Genomic DNA, 25,664 nt, shown 5'->3' on the forward strand with positions numbered 1-25,664 from the left:
TCGTTGCTGCTTTTAGAGGAACAATTTGATCATATTAAACAAGGGCTAAACGTTTCCAGGTATTTTGGTGGTGGTGGAAGAGGTTTACGTAACGCCTATATTTAAAATAGTCTAATGATCAAATATCTTTCAAAGCCACAATAGCCTAGATTTAGGCCTATAAGAAAGAGGTAGACTATTCTGACGCCAAAGTAAACACCTGAAACGGAGGAAGGGCAACAGCACACCTGCACTGACAACTGATGCTTCAGGGCTGACGCCTGCCTGTTGCCCTACATTGTTCTTGCAAAAATCGAGTATTGAATGAGAATGGTAAATCTACCAATTAAACGTTTTATTAAACCGTAGGCTATACTGTTTCCAGTGTGGTCTATTGGCGAATGACAATGTGAATATCGCCCTCGTCCTACGCCCATGACTGTGAAATGAGCAGAATAAGCGCTAGTTTGGACATCAGATATTCACACCGACTGCATGGTTTACTGAATAGTCTACACAAATCCATCTTGACTCAGTGCTGAATATCATAAATAGCCCAACCGCTACAAGGTAGAGGCTATTTCACCCAATGAGCTCATAAGAATAACTATGAAATATAGCCTACAACATTCTTAGCGGTTGGTTTCTACGACTATCCATCACATTTCTCTGCTACATTTCATCATATTCCTCCCTTTTCGATCCTCCTTCGTACTGTCTGGACACAAAACAAACACCAATCCTAAGGCTTTAGATGGCAGTGTGCCAAATCTGATTGGTCTGTGGCATTGTCAGTCTTTGCAAATTGGACAATGTCACCAATCTTGAATTGGTGGGCTGACGCTTACGTCACGTGATGTTTTCGCTGGTTTGTAGTGATGTGTAGCCACCATGAGTGAAGGGGAAATAAAGATTGAAAATGGCAATTGGAATAGCATTGCAAGCAGAAATGGCGTATATTGTTGTACAACCCGTGCTGAACAGGTCCGTGAACAGAATTTGAAAAGATATGGAGGCTACATTGAAGGACTTGTTTTAACTTGCGCTGCAAACCCATTAACAAGAATGGGCAGTGCATCAGCGTAACCAAGGTAAAGTGACCTTTCATTGCATTGTCCCATGGAGGATTTACTAAATTATCGAAAAAGCGGCGATATGTTGACGTTGGAAGCACAGTCGCGAGGCGTTACTGTAAAAACAGCGTCTACCACGACAAACGGCGGGTCTGCCGCGGAGCCTCCATCATTATCCTCTGTTAACATCAGCAGCTCCCGCTTTCCGCTGCACTTGACGGCCTCCACTCATCAAGGTCTCCAGCCGAGGAGGCATCATCCGCCGCCGCCGCATCATTTCAAAGCCCAGCACCTTTTCTCAGACGAGGCCGCTCACGATGCCGCGATGAAAAAGTCCTTGCCCTCGCTACAATACAAGGTACATGACTCTGCATTTTGTCGTGTTCTATCGGCTGAGGCAACTGCTGCCGCTGCTTTCGCCCCGGCGGCTGCGTGCTCTGCTGCTATGGACAAAGACGTATGGAAGTGTGGATACTTGAGAAAGCAGAGGCACGGTCACAAGAGGTTTTTCGTGCTGAGGGGGCCAAGTCACTTAGGCCTCAGTCGCTTGGAATATTACGACAGTGAGAAGAAATTCCGCAACGCTCTGAAATCTGCCTCTGCTTCTACTGCCAGTGTTATGTGTCCACCTAAGAGGGTCATCTATCTCTCCCAGTGTTTCACTGTCAACAAGAGGGCTGATGCTAAGAACAAATACCTCATTGCCCTGTACACTAAAGATGAGTACTTTGCCATGGCAGCGGAGAACGAACAGGAGCAGGAGGAGTGGTATCAGGCATTTAATAACTGGATGGCAGAGGGCAAAAAGGGGCAGCTGGATCCGGATGAGTTGGATGATGGCTACGGAACAATTTCGCCTGGCACAATTTTCAAAGAAGTGTGGCAGGTGAATGTGAAGCCTAAAGGTCTGGGGCAGACTAAGAATTTAATGGGGGTTTACCGTCTGTGCCTTTCTGCTAAGTCAATTCACCTTGTGAAGCTTAACTCCGAGACGGCCTCCGTGAACCTGCCACTGATGAACATCAGGCGATGTGGACACTCTGAAAGCTTCTTTTTCATTGAGGTGGGCCGGTCGTCATCCATCGGGCCCGGCGAGATATGGGTGCAGGTCGAGGACTCTGTTGTGGCCCAGAACATGCACGAGACCATCCTGGAGACCATGTGTGCGCTGAGGGCTTTCCCTGAGTTCAGGCCCCGCAGCAAGAGCCAGTCGTCCGGATCGAACCAAATTCCATTCATCACCACACGCCGTCACCTGGGTAACCTGCCACCGAGGCAGACCGGCCTGCGTCGCTGTGCCAGGGTGGACTCCATGACGGGCACTCCCCCAAAAGGAAAGAGCAAAGGGGGGAACGATCGCTTCCGAACGTCCAGCGAGGGTGACGGCAGAAGCGGGCGGCCCCTCAGCTCTGGTACGGGCTCCCTGGTCCACCTGAACACCCCGTGTGTGAACATGTGTCGGGAGGAGAGCGGGGGTCCTTGTTGCGTGGCCGCTTCCCCAGGCTTGTCGTCCACCCATGCGCCGGTGCGCTCTGTGTCCCAGCCGGCCTCTCACTTCCTGTCCGCCACCAGCCCCATCAGTGTATCCAGCAGCAGTGGCCACGGCTCGGCCTCTGACACACACACACGCCCATCCAGCTCCTCCATCTGTGGCTCGCCCAGCGATGGTGGCTTCAACTCGTCCGACGAGTTCTGCTCCAGCCCGTGCGACTTCCGCTACTTCCGTGCCCGGAGCAGCACACCCGATTCGCTCTGCGGCACGCCCCCAGTCCGGGATGACTTCCGCATGATGGACTACATGGCCATGGACCGCTACCACCTCCACCATCACCACCACGACCTGCATGGTGAACGGGCCAAGACATTCGAAGAGGAGAGCGGTTACATGGAGAGGGCGTTCATCAAACTGTCAGTGGCATCCAAGGTGAAGTCGGCAGTCGGTGGGGGCTTGATGCAGCAGAAAGCCACTCAGACCTCCTCACTGGATGAATCCAGTCCAGTCGAATCCAAACACCATTCAACCAGCGCCTACTCCCCAAAGTCTGACTATAAGCCCTACGCCGAAGTAAGCCACCACCCATCCAAGCCCACCTTACAGTTCACCTCCGATGTGCGAAGGAAGCTGTATGAGGATGACGGGTATGTGCCCATGACATTCAGCACCGGTTCGGGTTCTTCCCAAAGCGCTGATTACATCCATATGCATCCCAGAATGCTCCATCCATCCACCTTGGACATACAGTGTGTCCAGCCGTGCCCTTTACAGCAGAACGCTGACAGCTACATGATGATGCACCGGGGCGAAGGACGCTCCCATCCGCTCCCCAGCCCCTCGTGTGTTCAAACGCAGATGGAATATAATGACTACATGGACATGTCGTTCGGTAACACAGCTGAGGAGTACGTCCAGACCCCTCCGCCTGACACCCCCAAGTCCCACAGCTCGTACTTTTCCCTACCACGCTCGTACAAGACCCCCCTGCGGGAAAAATCAGGCCAGATGGACTTATCGGCGGAGACGCCAACTAGCCCGGAGTCTCCCCCAAGTCCAGGGGAATACATCCACATGGACTTTGGGGATCGCCTTGCGAGCTCACCTGCGTCCCCTCCTACTGTGACCGCCCCTTTCGCATCGACTTGCGATCCTCACTGTGCCCCTCTCGGACAGGACTACATGGGCCTGGACATGGACAGCCTCCTGTTCAAAGGGCGCCCGCCCCGCCACTCTCTCGTGGCCCCCTGGAACCCGCCTAACTACGCCCGTCCTGCCGTAAACGCTTACCTCCAGGCGCAGATGGACTGCCACGACATTGAGAAGGCCTACCCGGGATGCGGGGCGGCCAAAAGCCCGTCGGGCCTGTACCAGCACCTGTGCGCAGGTGAGAGGCCTGTAGTGTGTGTGCAGGAGGAGCCTCAGGTGGTGCGAGCGGAGGTGCAGGGCCGGAGGCGCCACAGCTCTGAGACTTTCTCCCCTCCCTTGGGCTCAGGCAGGGCGGTGTATAGCATGAAGGCCTCAGCTAACTTAAGTCCACCGGAGAGTAGCAGCAGCAGCAGCAGCAGCAGTACCAGCAGCAGCAGCAGCAGCAGTAGCTGCAGAAGCAAAAGGTGGCCAAACCCTGTTGAGTGTGACAGGTCACCTGCGGATGACCGGTTGTCATCTCACCCCACTGTACCGCCAGCTCACCTTCTCACAGTCCCTTGCTCTGGTGCAGGAAGAGGGCAACCCAACTCAACCAGCTACCTCAACTATGGTGCTTTTGACCTGAGGGAAGTTCCAGGGGACACCAGTGGGATCCCCTCTCCGTGCCCCGATCAGGCCCACAGTGAGGACGAGGTCTATGCCAGTGTAGACTTCTCCGTGTCAGGAGGATCGACCTCTGCCTCAAAAGGTTGGTTCTGTCTCTGTTTACCTTTCTTCAACAAGAGAAGAAGGAAAAAATAGTCTGAATAGGATTTGTTTTGCTCTGCTATGGATGCAGGTATTTGTTTTGTTTAAAAATATTAATTTCATGGTTAGAGACTTTTTTTTTTTTTTTTTTTACATGTGCACATTTGATATTATTTTGGGAGGGTTGACTCAATTATCAGAAGGAAAATATATTGTTTTGAAGATTTAAAAGTGTTACAACAGTGAGTTCCTTAGCCTTTATTGAATGTAAACTAAAAAAATATTACATATATGGCAATTCAAATTTACAAGCCACTACTTAGATTATATGAAGCTATTGTAGTAAGTTTGGAAACTAATGGGGAAAGTGCTGCACATGTGGGTTACATTTACTTTGGATGTTTGTGTTTAAGTGTCTGGGCTAGTCGATGTTGCTTCTGGTGTGTTTCATACTGTTTCTGTGCCTTAAATGAGTTCAGCTGCTGCATGTCACTGTTGTGGTCTCTTTCATTCGAGTGTCAATAATCAGACTGTGAATAGTATCAATGCAGATGCATTAATGGCTCATTCAAAATAATACCTGTTAAGGTCATCATCTATGCTCCATTTACTGTTTCTCTAAACTCTGTGCTTCTCTGTGATGTGAAGTGTTGACAATTGCACCTTATGTGCTGCAACTTTATCTACTAAACCTGTCCCAGTACACCTGGACACAGTATTGTTCTCATTATGAATGATGTCATGCTTTGTGAAACAAGGCTAAGCATTACATCCATAGTGTTGATTCATCGTTGGTAAAAAAAAAATATGGTGGAACTAATTTTGAAAAGTTCACCAGTCATGAGATACACTATGCACTTTCTATATTCTGATTGAATTAATGGCTATAGGACAGCATATTCAGCACAGGTGGTCTCTACCCTTCAAAGTGCTGTGGATCAAATTACTGCTCAAAAGAAGAAGCTCAAGTTCAAGGAATGACACTTTGAACTCCTTAACTTGCACCTGAAACGTACAACCTTGGTCTTGAAAATGTCATCAGACCTTATTGGTATTATTGGTAATATAAGCTTAGTTAAATAATTGGCCGAGACGTACCTAGTCTTTTGGTCAGAGATGGAAAGAGGTGACAACTCCTTGTAGGAGTTGAGGTCTCTCTTGTGTTCTTGGGGGATTACTTATGTGTTTCCCCACTAATGAAAAATCTGTGAAACTCAGTTACTGATTAAATCTCAGTGTTCAGGCCTGGAGAGATTGTGTAGGCCTCGGAGTAAAATGTTCTCACACAGTGGGTTGTTTAGTACATCTTTTTTGTGTTTTTTTTGTTGGGATTTAATCATTTGTGGTCATGTTCACATAATTATCCTCAGTGATGTATGCATGCAAATGCTGGAAACTTTAACGTGGACATACTTTGTACAACCTGGGGTGAAATTCCTTATCAGATGCCGGTCAGTCAGAAGTCAAATCACATATTCACTTTAATGTATTCCTTCACCATTGCTTACATGCTAGGCATATCATGAACATGCAGAGTCTCAAATATAAAATCCTCAAATGAAATAAAGCAACAGTATACCTTACTTGTAAGTATTCAGATATACATGAGAAGGTAGGGTGAAGTCCTAATCATATGAGCCTGAATATGCAAGTTAAATCATGCAGTATCACATATTGTGCATTAAGTGACCTTAATTTGGTAAATGCATGTTAAACTGTTAACCATTCATCCACGATTAACCTCAGAAAGGCATGCTGTAAAGCATTATTCATTATTTCAGTGGCTAGAACTTTTTCAACCCTGATGTCCCATCACTGGGGTCATGTGCCATAGTGCTTAGTCTAAAGATATACAAGATTTCTCCTTAACCTATCTAAGGTGTGTGACTTCTCTTTTTAGTGAGTGTGCTATTCTTTCCAAAATGTTGCAATGACATAAACCTCTTTGGAACACCAACATTGCATAAATGGAACAGACACTTGAATCCCTGTAATTTGTACAGGAGTCTCATCAAAGCCAAATCGGCCATAAAACATGACATGAAGGAACTGGGTAAATTGATGAAATTAGACATGTCCTGGAAACATGGATTTTGGATGAATACATCTATGCAATCAACATTTTGGAAAAATGCCAATTTCAATGCTCATTAATTTTTACTGAGACTATTCTCAATGGCATAAATATTTGTCAGCAGATGCCTATCAAGATTCTCCTGAAAGTGCTGATAGGAGGCCTGTTTTGTATGATCTCCCTTAAAATGAGCAGAAACTCAAATATAAGCCTTACGGGGGATAATATGCTGCCATATGGGTATAAGATGAATGAAACGTCATCTCCAAGAAAAAGTCATCTACCTTTTTTTTTCTTGCACTTGTGTCCATATACAGCACCTTATTCACATTTCCTGAAAAAATGAATAAATAGCATCTCTCTCTCTGTCTCTCTCTCTCTCTCTCTAGATTGAGTATGTCCTACTCTGGAAGGGTCTGGATCATGAACAGAATTTTGAAGGAGCGAACACCAGACCTCCAGGAACACTACCACTCCTACTCAAATAATAATAATTGCACAACCACTTTTGTTCTGCATCATTTTAACATAACTGCCTCAGTGACTGGTTTTAAGTTCTTTGGGATTTGTTTAGTCTTTTGTATTATTATTTATTTTTGCTGAGATAAATTAATTCTTGAGTTACAGTATGTTTACTTGACAACCACACCGCCTGCAACAGCCACATCAGTTGGCATGGCATCTCCTATCACGTCTCACTAGGGTACGGACAACATCAGCACATCAGCACTTACACCCTCCGGGCCTCAGCCAGCCTCACGTGGTAGACGTGACCTTCAGACTTTGACCTTTGAAGAGCTGCTTGTGTCACAATACCAATCATCCCTTCCTCCTCTTCCTCCTCCTCACACACCTGCCTCCCCCGTATTTATTTATATTGACTTTAATTTATATAAATGTATATTTTTCCAAGGAGCAATGACTCACATTGCAGAATGTGCATAAGGGTATACTATTTTAATTGTGAACTACTGTTTTTTGTTTTGTTTTTTTAAACGCTAGCTGTCATTTGTACTGTTCATATAATGAATTACCTTCGATGTTGGTTTGTTTACTTTGAAGATTTAGCGTAAGTTTCTCTAGAGAGTTAGCTCTGAGTGCGATTCTGATGACTTTTGTGATTAAATTAAATGACTCTTTTCTGCAGGCTTGGTTATATCAAACAACGGGAGCCAGTACCAGCTTAACCTCTCACTCACTCTTTGTTTTACTTGGGTGAACATTTTTGCCCATGTCATATCAATGGGTGCAACTTACCTGTGCGCCAACTTTTCCTAGTAAAGCATATTACCCATAAAAGTTCCAAATTTCCACAAGACCACAAGTTTCAAATTTCACAAAACTACATGGTTCATTCCAATTTTGCAGTATGAATCCAGTTTACCACATGAGAATTAGACAGAGTCTTACACTAAATTGCATCATGACCTAGGACCTCATTCATGCGTCACATCGTTCTAGTTTGGGAAGCCAGAGTTCAATACCGATCTAACACGCAGAAATGGCTGCAGGGCTCTTGCAGCTTCACATCTACAGTACATTTTTGCATAATGTTTACAGACAGTGCAGGCATCAAATTCATTGTATGCCTTCAAAAATGGTACACTCGATGAGGTACTTTTCAGCTCCTGGTGTTCGTGATGCACTGTGAAAGCTGTGATAGCCTTCAGCAGTGAAGGGTGATTTGACTTATGTAGCACAGGGTAGCTGGTGGAGTGTCAAATACTTTCAACCGGTACACCTCAGTGACCCTCTGGAGTCCTATGAACCCCTGTTCTCGGTGCTTTTCTTCATTGTTTTGCCTAACGAAGTGGGCTGTTGCCCTTTCCATACATGGCCCATCTGGGCAGAGACCTCACGGGCTACTATAGGTGTGCTACTGTATTATGGAGAGATACTGGATGTGTACATAAATTTGCTTCTTGACTTGTTTCTTTGTTTTGCCCCCAATTTTCGGGCCAGGTTATTTCTTATTAAAGGTTGTTAAATGGTCCCTTATTGCCTGTACCTGGAAGCTTTACATAAAGACAATGTTGGGTAAGGGTTGTGTTGGAAAGCTGTGTTGTGAGATGTGTGTTAGCTTTACATTAGTAGTCCGCCTGTTCAGAGGAAAATGTGACAAATCTCCTGTAAGTGAATTCCCCCATGACTTGAAATGATAGTTTGTTCATGGCTGCCCCATTTCTTTTGCTAGCTTTTTTGTGTCATGCTAATGTGTCACGATATTGAATTGCTTTAAATGTAAGTAACAATGTGAAATTGAGGGGAAAAAATAACAGTAGTATATCTTCTTTGGAATTACCAACATACAATTATCATCACAGCCTGAAAAGTAAACAAGCTTGTGTTTTGTACCTTGAGCTCAGCTATGAGCGCAACCAGTCAATACTGAATTGAGCTAAAAATTTGCTGAAAATGATGTGTGCTAGTGAATGTTTGTGTTTGTGTGGGTTTGTGTGTGTGTGCGCTTGTAGGTTTGTGTGTGTGTGTGTGTGTGAGAGAGGGAAAGAGAGAGAGAGAGAGAGAGAGAGAGAGAGAGAGAGAGAGAGAATGAGTTGTTGAAATGCTCATATTCTGTCACACCCTGCCATCCTTTTGTATTATGTGTCACAATCTTGATTGTGACACAGCAGAAACAGAAAAAGGATAATGATTAAATCTATCATTATTTATGCCGTCTTCCTATGTAAATATTGTAATTTTGATATCCCTTCTCTTTGTTAACCATGATGCCACACATAACCTAATCTCTCTGTGTAAAGGATGAGGTGTGTGTGGATTTTGTCTGTTTAACATTTTTATATTTTATTTTGGTGTATATTTATCAGATTAATTTGCTTGTAATAGAGCTATTGCAATAAAAAAGTGCCAAGGTATCCTTGATCCCTGACTTAAGGTTTTGTGCTCTTCTACTACAATGACAAGTGAAATATTACAGAAAACACAGCCAACACGTTGACCCAAATAGAAATAGGAGCCTTAGTATATCTCCAGATGTATGGATGTTGACCCCAATAGTCATAGAAGCCTACGGATATCTCCAGATGTATGGATGTTGACCCCAATAGTCAAGAAGCCTACCGATATCTCCAGATGATGCTAGAGAATCAAGGTAGCCATTGCCTGAAGCAAGATCAAAATTATCTTATTTTCTGATCTAACAGCAGACGTCTTGTTCAGTTTATATTACCCACGATTTATTTATCAAGTCTTAAAGAGAAAAATAAACTTACCTTGACAGGGCACTTATTTTTGTACAGCAGCACCAAACACCAAATAAGATAATTCTTGACAGCCTGGAAGTATTGTACAAGTCAAGTTATCTGTCATTTTGATGCACCCATTGGATTGTAGGCTATTGGGACTGAGCCTTGCTATATGTCACCTACAACTGCCAGATATGCCCATAATCTGACTGTTTTTAGAATGAAACGCAATCTGGGTATTATGCCTTCTCTGGTCAGGAGATAGCTGCCACACACTCAAACGAACCATATTACTTCACCTCAACTGATTTGCACACTGTATACATCTGACAAGCTTTGACAAGTTTGACTTAATTTTCTAAAGCCTATGGTGCCTGCCAAAAAGTAGCACATAGGATTATGTATGTTTTATTTGGTGGCTGTAACAGAACTAGCGCTTCAAAGACACAGTGAAGGGGATTTAAATATCTTTATTGTCAGGCATATTTACATGAATGTGGGGTGTGCACTACGTTACACGTCCAGTAACTAAGGGGCAAGGACTAACTGTCCATTCCCAAACCATTCAAGAACATAAATATTAAGAGTGAGGCACTTTTCATGTACGATTTGTCATTGTTGTGGATGTTGTTTTTGTGTATGCATTTCTTAATACTTGTGTATGCATTTCTTAAAACATGGGCTGCATATGCGCTGTCTCCTGGCATCAGGAGTGTGTGTCTGTCTGTCTGTGTCATGGTGAAGGCTTCTTCGAAAGAAACAGTCCTTGCAGCAGTCCTTACCTAGGTCCTCTTCTTCCCTTAAGAAGCAGGGAAGTGACTCCTGGTCACATGGTTGTTACAGTACACATGTAGTTCATGCAAATGAACAGTCTGCAGTTGTCTTTGTTTGATAATAAAAAAACAAGGAAAACACACAAGTCTTGTACACAGACCTCATAGAGAGGAAGATAGTATGAAAGAGGGAATCGGGACACCCTGATCCTTGGCTTTTGCCTGTACACAACAGCAAAAAAAGATAGTGCAAGCTGTACATACCCTAAACACTGTGTGTATAAATGTATATATATTATACATCGATCAACATCTCCACTTAGATTTCCCCAAGTTTTCCTGTACTTTCAAACATCCATACTTCTGAAATTGTCTTTTGCTGTGGTTTGCTGTTGTAGTCTTAACATTTTGTTTATTTTTTGTGTGTGTGTGTGTGTGTAAGTATTTTCTGCGTAATGGTAACCGATTTGTGCTTGATGTGGGTGTTGATCGGAGGCACTTGTAGAGCACAGTAAGGAGCTATGGGAGTGGAGATGCTGGGTGGGATTGGGAATGGGGGATGGGGCTCCACAGAAGCTCCGTGGTCATCAGGTGGACAGGATAAGGTAAACGGAAGCCACGTCACACGTTCAGGATCTCAAACTCCTCCTCTGACTCAAACAGCTGGTCTGTCGACTCAATGAACTCTGTTGATTGAAAAACAGTGAAACGTGCAGATCAGAGGTGTTATCACTTTGAGACACAGAGATCTATCTCTACGATGCTGTGGCTGTGTGGTAAAGTGATTTCATTCAAGCAAAGTCATGAATGTATTCCTTGAAAACAATACCACCAAGAGGGAAGAATAGAAATCAGAAATAATCATCTTAAAACCTCTTCACTATCACTTGGGTTTCTACACGGGTATATGACATCTGGAAGTCAAGGGCCCATCTTTTAGCAAAAGCACAACTTTGCCTCCCTTCAGCTTTAAATTAACTTTAAAGTTTTTTGCAATGCAACCAATGCTACCCTGCATGTTTACACATATGACCACATCATCAAGCAGACCACTTACCAAGTACTAAGTGACAAAGCAGTGGCTCTGTATACAGGCCTGAGAATTGATTGTAGTTGGTAAGGAGTTTGGGTATGTGTGTGTGTGTGTGTGTGTGTGTGTGTGTGGATGTGAGTGTGTGTGTGTGTGTGTGTGTGTGTGTGTGTGTGTGTGTGTGTGTGTGTGTGTGTGTTTGTGCATGCGTGCGTGCGTGCGTGCGGATGTGTCTGTGTGTGTGTGTGTGTGTGTGTGTGTGAGAGTGTGGGCGTGTGTGTGTGTGTGTGTACCTGCTCCAGTGGTCTGAACCTCTGGTTTGGTAGGCGGAACAAAGGGCGGCCAGTGAGAAGGGTGTTTCTCCACCAGCTCAAACATCCGCAGGTTCCTCTTCCTCAGTATTTCCTGCAAAGACAAGAGCAGACAGTTCTGATTTCCGAAATCACTTATGGTATTTATTTTGGCTTACATACAGTGGCTTACAAATAAACATCCCCCCATCACCATTTTCACAATTAGAAATTAGGAATGATACTTCCCAAACAGTATTTTAATTTTGAACACTTATGCTTTAATATAATAGGCAATATAATCTGTCTGCTAACATTACAAAAAAATCATAGTGCAGCATGTGGGGCCAATGACCCAATAAACACAATCCCAATTGTGACCTATGGCAGTGGGAATGATATGTGGATATTTCTCGTCTGCAGGAACTAGGAAACTAGAATTGAAGGGAGAATGACTGGAAATAAATTCTACACAATATAATAGAAAAACCTGTTGCAGTCTGATGTAAAACTAAGGCTTGGGAGAGGGATTACCAATTGTCCAGTAGGACAATTACCCAAGGCACAAGGTTAAAGCCACACTGGAGCAACGCAAAAACGGTCATATAAATATTCTAGAAGGGCTCAGTCAAAGCCCGGATCAAAATCTTACTGAGAATCTGTCTCACTACAGGTCAGTACCACACACCCTTTAACCTAAACGTTCAATTTAAATTCTCCCAAGAAAGTGGGAAAAGCTAGTACATACTCACTTCAAATACTTAAGGCTGTTATTGAGGCAAAGGGGTGTGCTTCCAGTTATATGCTTTAAATACTTATGCAAGCAGAACATTTTAGTTTCCAATTTATTTATTTTGTATTTTATTTGAGAAGTTTTCACAATGATAATACTGATCAGGTACATAATACTGTATGTATACTGTAAATCTAGTACGTCTTAAACGAAGAAGAAGGTTTCGTTCAGTGTTTCCGGAGATGCAAGATTGGATTATGTTTGCCAAATACTAAATCAATGATTAACATACCTGTTGGACAAGGTTACACCAGCTATCAAAGTCCTCTTCACTCTTACAGAAAAATCCCTTGAGAAAAAAATGGACACAATCAGAGAAGGCCATTAACCATCTCTTCATCACACACATTCACTGTATTCCCAATTTGACTACACAGATCTAATGACAATTTAGCAGGTTTTTGAAAAAGAATCTAGTTCATGTTAATGTTCACTAAATCCTAAAACTCTAAATTTAGCTAACAAGAGATAGGACAGAGGACATGTACTGTATGTCGCTGATACCTGTATGGTGAAACAGGGGACAAATCTCCACCCTGGTGTCCAATAACAGTTATAGCACGTTGTCAATGTATGATATCAAAGTCTTTAAAAACCTATTTTTATATCTCCCAAAACACTCACCAATGCCACAGACGGATCCAAGTTGGCGATCTTCATTCTGTGAGGGCTCCTCTGGCAGTGATAACTCTGGTCGTCCACTAGGGGGCCTGATTCAGAGTCCACAGCTGGCTGTGTGTTGTGGGGATCTAAATAAATGAGCTCATCTCCTAGAAAGAAAAAGAAAATGAAAAGAAGATATTTTGAACCACACTCTTTCATTTTAGCTACTCTCACACCTTTTCCTCGAAAGAGTTTATGTGATGTGCTTTGTAATGCTTTAGTGTATTTTCAAAGGCAATATAGTGGTGTCTGCCAACATTCAAAATAAATAAATTAAAAGCTAAAATATACTAGTACAATAAGTATTCAAACCCTTGTCCTTTTCAGTTCCATATCAAGGCAGGTGACAAATTATTAACAAATGATACAGAGGTGCCATTAGACTATAACTAATCGAAATTAGGTACTACCTCCTTCAGTATATAAAAATCACCCTGTCTAAGGGTCATCAGCCAAGCTGTAAAATAACAGAGGAAATGAAGACTAAAGAGACAAGGTGATTCAAATGCTTGAGTGAGGAAAATCCTCAAAAAATCAAAATGGTTTGATGTCCCATAACAAGAAATTAAAGTTACTGTAATGTGATGGTAAAGTGTGGCTTCCCATTATATACCATATACTACACTATACACACACATACACACACACACACACACACACACACACACACACACACACACACACACACACACACACACACACACACACACACACGAACACACACACACAGACACACACACACACACACACACACACACACACACACACACACACACACACACACACACACTCCCTCAAAATATATATTCCCTGAGTAAGCATTACTTATAATGCCCCCCCCCCCCCCCCCCCCCCCTTTATTGACTGTGGCGACTGACACCTTACTGTAGTGATTACTGAGGTGACAAGTGTGGACCAGTGCATTATAAGACAATTGGAACTCACCTATGAATCCAATGAAATAATACGCTAGGTTGGGCTTCCCTCCCAGAACACCACATGACTGTGGCATTTTGAAAAACTCCTATGGGGCAAATGAACAAACATACATCAAAGTTATATTTTACAAAGTTATCTGCCACAAAAGATAACGGAACCACAAGCTAAAACACTGTAGAGGTTCTTTGTTTTTTTACCATTTATTATAAGAGTTGTTTGGATTTTCCATGTTGGAAAACTATTTTTAACGGCAATTGAATAAAAAAAAGTAATGATTGGTATTCATCGGTATCAGAATCTGAATCACGAGTGCTGAAACTGCTCAGCCACAGTACCTTGAGGGCTTGAATGTAGACCGGGTTGATGCTGTTGATGCCCATCCGCAGGGGTATGACCAGCAGCAAGGGCTTCCAGTGTGCGGGTGAGTGTGTGTGGGGCTGGGAGAAGGGGCAGGCTAAGGGTCTGGTGGAGCAGCCCTGCTCTGATGACTCCCCTGAGGCGTTCGGGAGACTGGGCCTGCTCTCACGGTCTGCCTGCAGACACTGTTTCTCTAGGGGAGGAGACAAGAGTAATGGGGATGAATCAGTCAGCTGACTCACAGGTTACAAAAAGAACAGAATAAGACACAGTATCCCTGATTTGACTCATTCAAATAAAGGGTATTGCTTAGTAGCTTTCTTTCCCCTATGATTGAAATCCCAACGGCAGTTAAGACTTCTACCCCTGTACAACTGAGAAACACACAGTTAATAAAAACACTCACTTATATCTTCAATCACCACAGTGTTGTCCATTGAAACATGTACAGCCAGAGAATTCCACTCGTCAAACAAAGCAAGTTTCCTGTAACAGAAGGCAACAGAAAGCAAACATTTTGGTTATAACAGTACGACAATGCTCTTCCCTGTTGTGCGCTCCCACGGGCGTCAGTTTCGCCGGGGACGTATCCCCACCACTTTATGCAATCACCAATTTCCTCCCCTCCAATTTTGACCACTGAAAATAAACTACAACTACTACAATGAAAAGAAAGCTTCTCATACAATGTGCATAATCACGGTGGGTAGGTGATACAATCAGTGGTGGCGCTAGCCTTTCCTGCCGATGGGTGCAAATAATCAGTCATACAGTGGGTTTTCTATTTACGCACACACCTTCCTATTTGTACAATTAAGCCATGTCTAGACCAAAGCTGTCCTAATTAAGTGGTGTTTACTCTAGTTTGTGTGGTGGGCGATGAAATCAGTGATCCAATAATTCCAAGTTAGTGAGTTATATGAAATCAACATTTGTAATATCTTATGTCTATCTGTTAGCGTGTGTGTTCTCTTTATTTTCTGCAAACACAATATACATGCTACTGCACACGCAGGCTGTAGCTATAAAATTCAGGCCCAGTTTAAATAGCAACTGAACTCTGGGCAAAGGATAAAGGTAAAGACACAAAACTGATTTAATTTTCAACTTATTGTTCAAATACATTATAGTAACAAACTCATTAAAGTGACAATACATTTTACAATTAATTGAATTAATGTAGACATATAACTGATAAAACTGAACAGCCTGTATTTGATTTCACATTCAAAGTGACCGTGTTACAGGCGAATAACTCTGAGACGTCAACATGTTGTTTTTTAATTTCCACAAACACCTTGTTGAACACCTTATCCATATAGATGTTTGCCACTCTCACTTCCGATCAAACGTAGTGCCAGTTGTGAGGCGCTCCTTGCCCATGGTGGTAAAACGCTTTTATTAGTTTAAGGCGATTGAAGAAATGTTCTGCCTGTTTGCTAGTCATAGAAATTGATGTGAGATGTATTTTGTAAAGGGAATTTCAATCCATGTCATTAGCTATAAGAAAAGCTAAAACCTGGTCAATAGAAAGCTCAACCATCTTTACACTTCTGTACGTTTGGCAACAGTAGAACATTGCCAAACTTGTACTTTCATTGTTTGTTTACAGGTGGATGAATCTTAGTGTTTTTCTCCTTTGTTGAACACATCTTTCAAAGTGATTATACTAGAACACTGCTGACTACAAAATGTATTTTTCCTTTCATGGGGTTGCGGCCCCCATGGAACCCATTGAAGTTCCGCTAGTGGTTACAATATAGCTATTCTTTGATGACCCTCCGTCAGATTCCATCAACTTTGTCTTCCTGGTGTTGTGTGGGTTTGATGTGATGACATTAGCAACTTTGGTTAGGTTAAATCTCTTACTAGGAATGTACTGGTTCATCATGTCTAGACATCATGCTCTGTAACTGGAAGAACATTGGACTTTACTGTGTGACATGTGGATAACTTTCAGTGGACCATATAAGGTAAGATTATTAGGTTTCCTCCGGTAGGAGGTACCATATGGTAACTTTTTGTGAAATTTGGCACACTCATTGAGGACAGTCCATTCTTCATTCACACCAAGTTTCATGGCTCTCATTACACCACTCTAGCGCCACCAACAGGTCAAAGTTGGACTTTTGTAACACACGCAACTTTTGAACAGTATGACCGATTTTCATAAATGAGGTACCATTGGATTCCCTGGATCAAGACGAATTAAACCCACCCCATGGTGTCAATTTCTGGTTATATAGATTTTCCGCTTTTTCCGGTTTTATCAAAAACCCTTGAAAGCCTACTCCTCCTACAATTTTTGGCAAATCTTCTTCAAAATCACCAGAGATGATCTTCAGACCTAGCCTCACAAAAGTTACTTTTTAGAATTTTGATCCTCACAACCGTTTGTCCGGTACAGCCACTCAAATTCAGCAGAAAAGTCGCCAAACAGGAAGTGAGGTCATATCTTGGCAAATCTTTGACAAATCAACACCAAACTTGATATGTCACTGGAAGACACTACAACATGTTGCCATGTGCAAAGGCAACTTCATATCTTGAAAAATGATTGATATAAAGCAAATTGGATAGATTGTTAACGCTAAAACAATGCTTTACACATCAACAGGTCAAAAAGTGATACTCTGATTGAATCACAAGTTCATGTGAAGACACTTGAGAATGTTTAGAACACAAATCTGAAAAAAATTTGACTGTAAGATGAAAAGTAGATTTTTGGTGAATATTTGAAATACGCATGCTTGGCTAATTGCTAGGGTGTTTCTCAAGTCTGCCTCTCTGCCCCTGCCCCTCTGGTCTTGCGCGCGTGTGCGCTCCAGATTCTCTCACACACACACACACACACACACACACAGGGACAGGGACAGGCTCCTTTGACACGCGCAAGCACACACACACATCATTTAAGGAAATTTAGGGATGACCACACCCCTTCTCACTCTTAGGTGCTATGCACACGAAGTCTAGGGCCTCCGAATCGGATTTACTTTTCACACCAATCGAATCTTTTAATTTCGTAAATACGGAGGCTGGCAACGAGAGATTTGCGTAAACACGGAGGCAGCAGATTGTGGTGAACCGACTGTAGTACATACCTCACGCCTGTGGGTGGCGCTTTAGCGCTTTATTTACACAACTGAAAAAACGTGAAAAACCTAGAAGAAGGTACTTCACAGCACGAGGATAAACACATTACACAAGACATTCAAGCTCCAATTAACAACATTACATTATGATAGTTAATATCAGTGGTCAGACTAAAGGATATGCGAAAATTAATTCTTTTTTCTATTGATAATAAAGAGTTTGGAACAGTAACATGACATGTCTGTCATCCCATTTCCCATGATGCATTGCTCCGAGCATTTTACATACATTTATGAATAAAAAAGCAATTAAATCGCTGGCCAATTTATATTTGTGGTCATGAAAGTTATGTTACGTCTGAATAAGAAGAATTAGATCAAGATAGGAGGCTAATCAAAAATCAGTAGGCTGGGTTAATGAGAGTGAATTCGAGGCCCACCACGAGTGAGATTTTGAGGGAGAACAAGGGATATAAAGAGTGGTTGGAGATCGCAAATTGATCACGTGGGGCAATGACGTCATCAGGTTGCGTGAAGCCGTGCAGACGAACACCAGCCCCCGTACCGATTCAAATCTACTCACTTTCTACCCTGGACTGCGATCGTTGCGGAAACAAGGTGCGGATAGAGAGTGTTCGTATGTATGATAGGGCTATCTGTATTAGCTATCCGTATCAGATTGACAAACTAGGCTCCATGTAAACGACCTCTTAGCTTGAAGCCATGGCCCTTGAGGATCTTCAAAGTAATGCATTTGAAATGTAATATCCCATTGGCAAGTCTGCAGCATGGATTTTTCTATACAGTGACAAATTGTCACAAAAATACATTTTTCCCTGGTTCGCAATGTCTGGAGGAGGAAACCGCCATCGCTGCTTGCAGCTATATTTATTATTATTATTATCATTACATTTATTATTATTATCATTAAGTTTAGCTGTGTTTGGTTGGTCACCGGTGAACTAGTTTCAGATATGTTTGATGAACACATGCTGTAGCTGGGTGATTTTATTGCGAGGTTAATATATGTCTGTGGCTAACTTTGTAAAAATTAGTCTCCGCTGTCAAGTGTGCAGGATTTGATTTGTGGGTGTCATCCATGGGCATTACCTTGGCAAAGTATTCACAGGTAATAGGTTTTAATGTATTGCTCACTATGAGATTTTATATAAATGAGTAAAGTCTTGCACTGGACTCCAACCTGAACCTTCAGAGTGCTCATAATTATGTATCGCTAGCACGCCTCTTAAAACATCCCACTTGTGTTAAAATGTTTTAGTTTACCCCTACACAAGCCCATAATAGCCTTTGAAATTTGGTGCATTTGTATTTGGACTATGCTCATTGTAATAGCAGAGGCAGAGGTGCAATATCCCAGTGAACTGTAGAATCATATAAAATCCCATCTATGTCCACAGCAATTTTCAAACCAAACGGACGCATGTGTGCTCCACAGCACTGCTCTATTCTGTTAATATGGAAAATGAAAACCCAGGCAGGGAAAAGCCTTACTTAAGCACTTGCGCCACTGTGTTTGGACCATACCACTCTCCGACAGATTTCCCTTCACCAACGCCCATCTGAGCTGTGGGTTGAAACAAACACAAGAAAGATTAGAAAAATGTGGTGTGCACCACCAAACCCAAACTGGTGTAGTGGAAATTATGTGTAAATATTCACACACTGAATTATATTTGTGACCTGTGAAGTCTTCATCTGCCCACTTTCCAGTAAAATGAGTAAAGGTGAGAGTGGGTATTCCTTCCAGCTTTGTTTCTTTTACATCATTCAAAAGAATGTGTAAAATAAACTACTTCATCCTGAAGAAAGGCTGATGGCTTGATTATACTTTGCGCTTCCGCAAGTACAAAATGTACATATCCTTGTACACTAATTTTTTTTGGAGGACCCATTCACGCAGCCACTACACTACAAAAGCACCAACTGCAGACTCCAAGTGAACTAGAACGTATAACAAGAACAACTAGGCAACCTTGGAGTCCGCAACTGTCTGTGTGCACATACCCGAGCGAGTATAATCAAGGCCTTAGAAACAGTAACAGTAATGTTATCCAGGCAACGGTTTCAACTTACCCATTTGGTGGATAGAGTAGCAGCTATCTTTCTTATCTAAAAAACAGTGTAAAATTCTGTGGTACTCTGCAGGCTGCTCTCCTTCTGACGCCCATCTCCATTCTGTAGCAGAGAAGCAGAAGGGGCACATCAGCACTGTATTCTTGTCTAAGTGGTGACGATTTCATAATAATTATTTGTAATTTACTGTTTTTGCCACAAATATACACAACTTACTTGAAAAAAAAAGAGAATTAAACTAGGTGATACTATGAATGGAAGTATTAAAATGATCTCTACACCAATTAAATAGGGAGAGAGTACAGTGCCTACTGTAGACTACAACACTGTCAAAAAATAGGTTCTTAGTAGCAGTCACTGCTCAAAGATAAACTATTTCACTCTGAAATATGTCAAGTCAATTAGCCAGACACTGCCATATTTACTTCATCTTTCCACTGTATTTGCTGTAAGCATAGATGTGCCAAGTAAAGGTGAGAGTAATGTTGGCCCTTCTCACCTCTTCCCAGATGCCTGCAGAGCAGCGCCTGCCCTAGGATCATCTGTCCGCAGCGCAGCATGCAGCCCCAACCAGCATCGGACGAGGGCCCCGTACCGCCTAGTGCATATGAATGTGTCATCAATGTGGACAGCTTCAACACTTCTAAATATTCGCAAATAAATACATTTCTCAATATTACTGTTCTGTTTTGCTATGCCTGTGGAGTACACCCCTGTACTCGGTAGTGCTTGAATCATGTAGTGACCAAATGTATATATTCTGCACACATTGATGTACATGTTCAACAATGGCATAATATCTGTCAGGGGATGAGAGCATAGCACTGAGAGTTGAAAGTTATAAATGACCTGAGAATGAACATGGACGACAATAAACTCTCAATCTTAGACTTAACCACTGCATTTGATACAGTTGTTCATGTCATCCCTATTAACAGATTACATAATTGTGATGGTCTCTCTGGGTCCCTCGGCTAACACTAGCATAACATGTGGGGTTCCACAAGGGCTTATTGATAAACTGGTTCAATGGAAATGGTGGATGTCACATAATGTCTTGCAATTGAAGATAAGACTGAGCGATAAAGTGCACTAACCTAAAACCTCTGGCACAAAATGCCAAACCCCTAGCAAGAAATCTTGGTGTGCTTCTAGACCCTGATTGAATTTTGAATCTCACATCAGTAATGTCCCTAAAAATGTTTATCACCACCTTAGAAGTATTGCTAAAGTCTAACTGTTTTCACCCAAAGCAGATACTAAGATACTTATGCATGCTTTTATCACTAGCAGGCTTACACTATCTTTTACAAGAAAGCTATAAAAAAACCTACAGATCATTCAGAATGCAGCAGCTTGTGTACTGACAAGACCGGAAGGAGAGCACACATCTCGCCTGTCCATATGTCCCTTTATTGGGTGCCTGTCAGTTTTAGAATATATTTTAAGATCCTTTTATTGGTATTATTGAAATCATTCAATCGACTACCACTTGAATACTTTTCAGTCATGCTTCCTCTAGATCACGCAGGTCCTCTCAAATTGGCTTTATAGTTTTTCCCAGGTCTCTCTTAGTTTTTTACTGGTCTCTCTCTACTACTGTGCCTCTTATTTCTTACATTATCATTTGTACCTTTGTTGTAGTGTTAAACACCTTGTATTACAATTTTGCTATATAAATAAAGTTTGATTTGATTTGAATGTTGAAAAGGACAAGGCTGGCTTTCCGCCTAATCTCACATAACTTCCTTAAAGGCAACATTCAACTTAACAGTTTTCAGTTTGAATCTGTACCTTTATTTTGTACTCTGCCTTCATAAAGTGTCAGATTGGTTTAGAGTGTTTAAACACACACCACACCCTTACAATTTCCACCCATTTAAGACTGAATTTTTAGAGGACAGTCTCAAGATTTACATTGTTATATACCAGTGGCACTGCTAGACATGCAAATCAAGCTCTGAAAGACATTTAACCATACGGTCCTGTATCAGAGCTGACACGTGTGAGCAGTATGAATAAAAAACAACACCAGTCACATGTCAGAAACTCACCTATGGGAGAAAACTTCTTTCTGTATGTAAACCACAGACGTGAGCGCACATCTGAAAGGAGCCTAGATTTCTCTACAGAAAGACATAAGAGATGTCAGCATTTCAACAATAGACTTCAGATATAACAATAGAACATGAATATGATGTTTAAAGATGTATTGCCTACTGGCATGGGATCTTTCTCTGAGAGGCTTGCACATTAAATACCACCAGTTAGTTATGCGTCACGCCTACAACGCCCTTGGCAGTCGTATATTTTTGATTAACCTCTGTATCTTGTGTTATTCCTATAAGCTAATAATAAGGCACCTGACACCTTAATTAACAACAAACACTGAGTCTCTTTTATATAATCTAACGACTTCTTTGAGAATGAAATAATATGTTGTATTTGTGCCTTGGCACAACATGTGTACATCTGTAGCATATGTTTTTAGTGTGAAAAAATTGAATTTAAATAAGCCTACCTGTTTTAATATTGTAATATTCCCCCAGTATCCACACTGGTTCATCTGAGTCAGGCAGTTCTTCCAAATAGTCTGAAAACACGTTGATCTGGTTTTCATACTTGGCTAGAACTACAAAGAGATGACAATGAGATGACAATGACAAGAAAAATTCTGCGGTCTATCCTCGTCATTTTGGTGAAGCATCATAGAAGACTCCTAATGACAAGCAAAGTTAGCTGCCTGCTTTCTTACGATTAACACTGACGCCTCGGTGGTTTCCCGGTCAAAGAGCAGTCTGAGCAGCAAAGTATGTGAAACATTACACTTTTGCAATGACAGCAGCATCGCGTTACGTAAATATCTCAGATTTCCTGTAGCCCAGTCTTTTTCCCCCTGTGTAGGCTACATAACGAAAGTAGCGATAGCGTGCATTCTGTAAGCTGTCCAGTGTACAGGGGTAACTGAACATCTGCACAGTTCAACAGCGACTGATACAATAACTTAACTATATATATCCTTGCAGAATGATATCATAACGTGTATTGTTTGTGCGCTATTCAAATATTTGTACAAGCTCACGTAGTTTGCATTGCTAATGCCGGGCAATGATTAAATATGACAGGCCATCCAGGGAACAATGAGAAAACTTGAGACTGTTACGAAATTATCTACAGGAAACACTCAAGGAGTAAGCTATGGTAGCTGAACATCTGCATATCTATGGCACTCCAAGCCTTACTTGCCACTTTCAAGAGTAGAAGAAAATAACATTGTGGTCGATTTAAGTCTTATTTTTCCTTTTTAAAAATCTTACCTGCCTCCATACTGGGCTGTCATCGGCGTTTAAAGTCAACGATACAAATACAACGCGTTACATTCTGGGTAATGTAGTCCAGCGGTTCTTTAGAACAACCCCAGTGGCACTGGTAAACTACCATACCCAGGAGCATGAGTGTCTGGATGAAGAAAACAACGTGGGAATTGTGGTACTTGTATTTTTGTCACAACCTCTGCGTACGTCAGAAATTGGAGACCGTGTAACAAGCGACGGCGCCCAGGCTATTTTAATTTGTCTCAGTTTAAGTCAGAGAAGGAGAACAAGGTAATACATACGTGTAGTTCAGACGTGTTTTGTTGATTTGTTCGACTATGGTGTTTGCTTATTTGCAGTTTTGGGCTTTAGATTTAAAGAATAACTTGGCCTATTAACAAAGCTAACGTTAGCCATTTTTTCAGTAACATACCAATGGCAATGGTTTGTTGTCATCTGTGTGCAATGCTTCCCTGTTGACTATGGATGCTTCACTTCGTAGCTGTTTGCAGGAAGTTGGCCATTTCCATTTGAGTAGCAGATAACTTCAGCTCATTGAAACGTCCCAAGTAGTTAGCTAGACGAGATAAGACTTTAGATTCTAGTTTGCGATTTGTGTTTTGGTAAATGTTGTAATGTAGCTACGTCACACATTATATAAGGTAAAGCAACCATCGTTTCAACCGAGATTTTGGCACAATTGTTTGATTTACTCGTACTTATTCCAACTCTCAAATTTCAGGACATTAAGGACCACTAGGCATGTCCTATGTTTTTATCAACGACTCGCCGCAGACAGTGCCGTTGCTGCAGGCCTGCATTGACGGCGACCTGAGTTACTGCAAACGCCTGCTAGAATGTGGCTTTGACCCCATCACCCGGGACTGCCGCGGGCGTACGGGTATGCATCTCGCGGCAGCAAGAGGGAATGTAGACATATGCCGCCTCCTGCACAAATTTGGGGCAGACCTTTTGGCCACGGATGTTCAAGGCAACACTGCATTGCATATGTGTGGGCACATCGACACTATCCAATTTCTGGTCTCTAATGGACTGAAGATTGATATCTGGTGAGTTTATATGGTTGTCAAGTTAAAACCTGTGAGTCTCCCCGCCCCCCCCCCCCCCCCCCAATCCCATGCAGACCCGCAGGTGGCTCATTAGTATATTGAACGTTTACTGGCAATGATGCAGTGTGTGCCCCAATTTTATTTTAAATGCATGATTACTGTTTCAAAAATGCACAAATATTTCTTCATTCCAAAGTGTTTCTCTGTTTACATCTCCAGTAATCACAATGGAGCAACCCCTCTTGTCCTGGCAAAAAGGCGTGGTGTGAACAAGGATGCCCTTCGTCTTTTGGAGGGATTAGAGGAACAAGAAGTGAAAGGCTTCAACCGAAGCTCCCACTCCAGCCTGGAGAAGATTCAGTTGGCTGAGAATGAGAGGTAAACTAATGGCTGCTTTTGTTGTGGAACAACATGTATCTTCACGTCTCTTCATGTGAGAAGAGAATTCCAATCGTATTCAGCAACACCAAAATGTGGTTTACCAAACACCAAAATAACTACATTACTGTTATTTTCTGCATTGTCCTTAAAAAACTTAAATCTTTACATTTGACAAGTTATCACTGACTGAGCATATCTGGTGTACCACTCGACTGAACATTGACCTCTTTTCAATAGTGCCATGGAAAGCCATTCCCTTCTCAACCCTCACCTGCATGACCATGAAGGAGTTCTCTCCAGTTTTCGCACCACCTGGCAGGAGTTTGTTGAAGACCTTGGATTCTGGAGGGTGCTGCTGTTACTGCTAGTCATCGCCCTGTTGTCCCTTGGCATTGCTTACTACGTCAGTGGTGTGTTGCCCTTTGCATCCAACCAGTTGGAGCTGGTGCGTTAAACCACAGGAGGACAAATTCTGACACATCTCTACTCGCAACCACCTTATCCTTGTCATTGTGATGCCATGGACATACATCCTGGACCAACTGATAAACGCTTAAAATAATAAATAATTATACATGGATGTATGAAGATGACCAAAGTCATTGACAACATAATGCGTTTGTGTGTATAACTAATTGCCAAGATGACTTTTGTTATTTAAGATCAAGGAATGTTTGATTGTGATGATACTCGGGATTGCCTGTGTACGGTTGGCTTGGACAGACACTCACACACACACACATTTCAGAGGCCTGTTTGTATACGACTGATATTTACTACTTAAAACTAAGCATTATGTTAAAGACATTTTTGTTTTTCTATCTCATGCAAGAACTAAATAGTTAAGACTGACATACTGAGGCCGTGTTGCTCACCTGTTGTTGTTATATATTTTCCCCCTTGCTATACGTTTCATAGTGGTGTCATATATGTACTTTGTCCATTGTAATGTCAATATTACTCAATAAAAGTGTTTGAATGTATTACAATCTGCCTTTGTGTTCATCCTTCCTACGTCACTGCATGCCCGGCGAGAGATAAACTAGGCTGCCAAGCTAGGCAAACCCAGACCGCGGCTATGGCCAAACCAATTGGGAACGCAAGTGTTTATGGGACGGTTGCATTTCATCTCGCTAACCTTAGCT

The 25,664-nt window shown here is 42.2% G+C and overlaps 3 protein-coding genes across 3 annotated transcripts; 2 read left to right on the plus strand and 1 right to left on the minus strand.

Annotated features, from left to right (window-relative positions):
• Positions 1-1,098: 1,098 nt before the first annotated feature.
• On the plus strand, positions 1,099-4,494 carry irs4a (insulin receptor substrate 4a; the record flags this gene model as incomplete). Its single annotated transcript, XM_080845746.1, has 1 exon — positions 1,099-4,494. One exon carries the CDS (start codon positions 1,099-1,101, stop codon positions 4,492-4,494), a length of 3,396 nt encoding a protein of 1,131 aa, XP_080701872.1.
• Positions 4,495-10,195: 5,701 nt separating this feature from the next.
• Positions 10,196-23,116, minus strand: atg4a (autophagy related 4A, cysteine peptidase). The gene is made up of 13 exons (XM_080848366.1): positions 23,072-23,116; positions 22,276-22,386; positions 21,809-21,880; positions 20,254-20,352; positions 19,755-19,856; positions 19,173-19,245; positions 14,972-15,051; positions 14,544-14,758; positions 14,215-14,293; positions 13,231-13,376; positions 12,839-12,895; positions 11,817-11,928; positions 10,196-11,179 (listed from the first exon to the last, which is right to left on the minus strand). The coding sequence occupies exons 1-13, from the start codon at positions 23,079-23,081 to the stop codon at positions 11,115-11,117; spliced, it is 1,221 nt and encodes a 406-aa protein (XP_080704492.1). The 5' UTR covers positions 23,082-23,116; the 3' UTR covers positions 10,196-11,114.
• Positions 23,117-23,272: 156 nt separating this feature from the next.
• On the plus strand, positions 23,273-25,455 carry ankrd46a (ankyrin repeat domain 46a). The gene is made up of 4 exons (XM_080848404.1): positions 23,273-23,359; positions 23,811-24,138; positions 24,358-24,516; positions 24,757-25,455. The coding sequence occupies exons 2-4, from the start codon at positions 23,831-23,833 to the stop codon at positions 24,971-24,973; spliced, it is 684 nt and encodes a 227-aa protein (XP_080704530.1). The 5' UTR covers positions 23,273-23,359; positions 23,811-23,830; the 3' UTR covers positions 24,974-25,455.
• The last annotated feature ends 209 nt before the right edge of the window (positions 25,456-25,664 follow it).

Source organism: Sprattus sprattus (genome assembly GCF_963457725.1).
Source record: "Sprattus sprattus genome assembly, chromosome: 1".
In the NCBI taxonomy this organism is placed as follows: domain Eukaryota; kingdom Metazoa; phylum Chordata; class Actinopteri; order Clupeiformes; family Clupeidae; genus Sprattus; species Sprattus sprattus.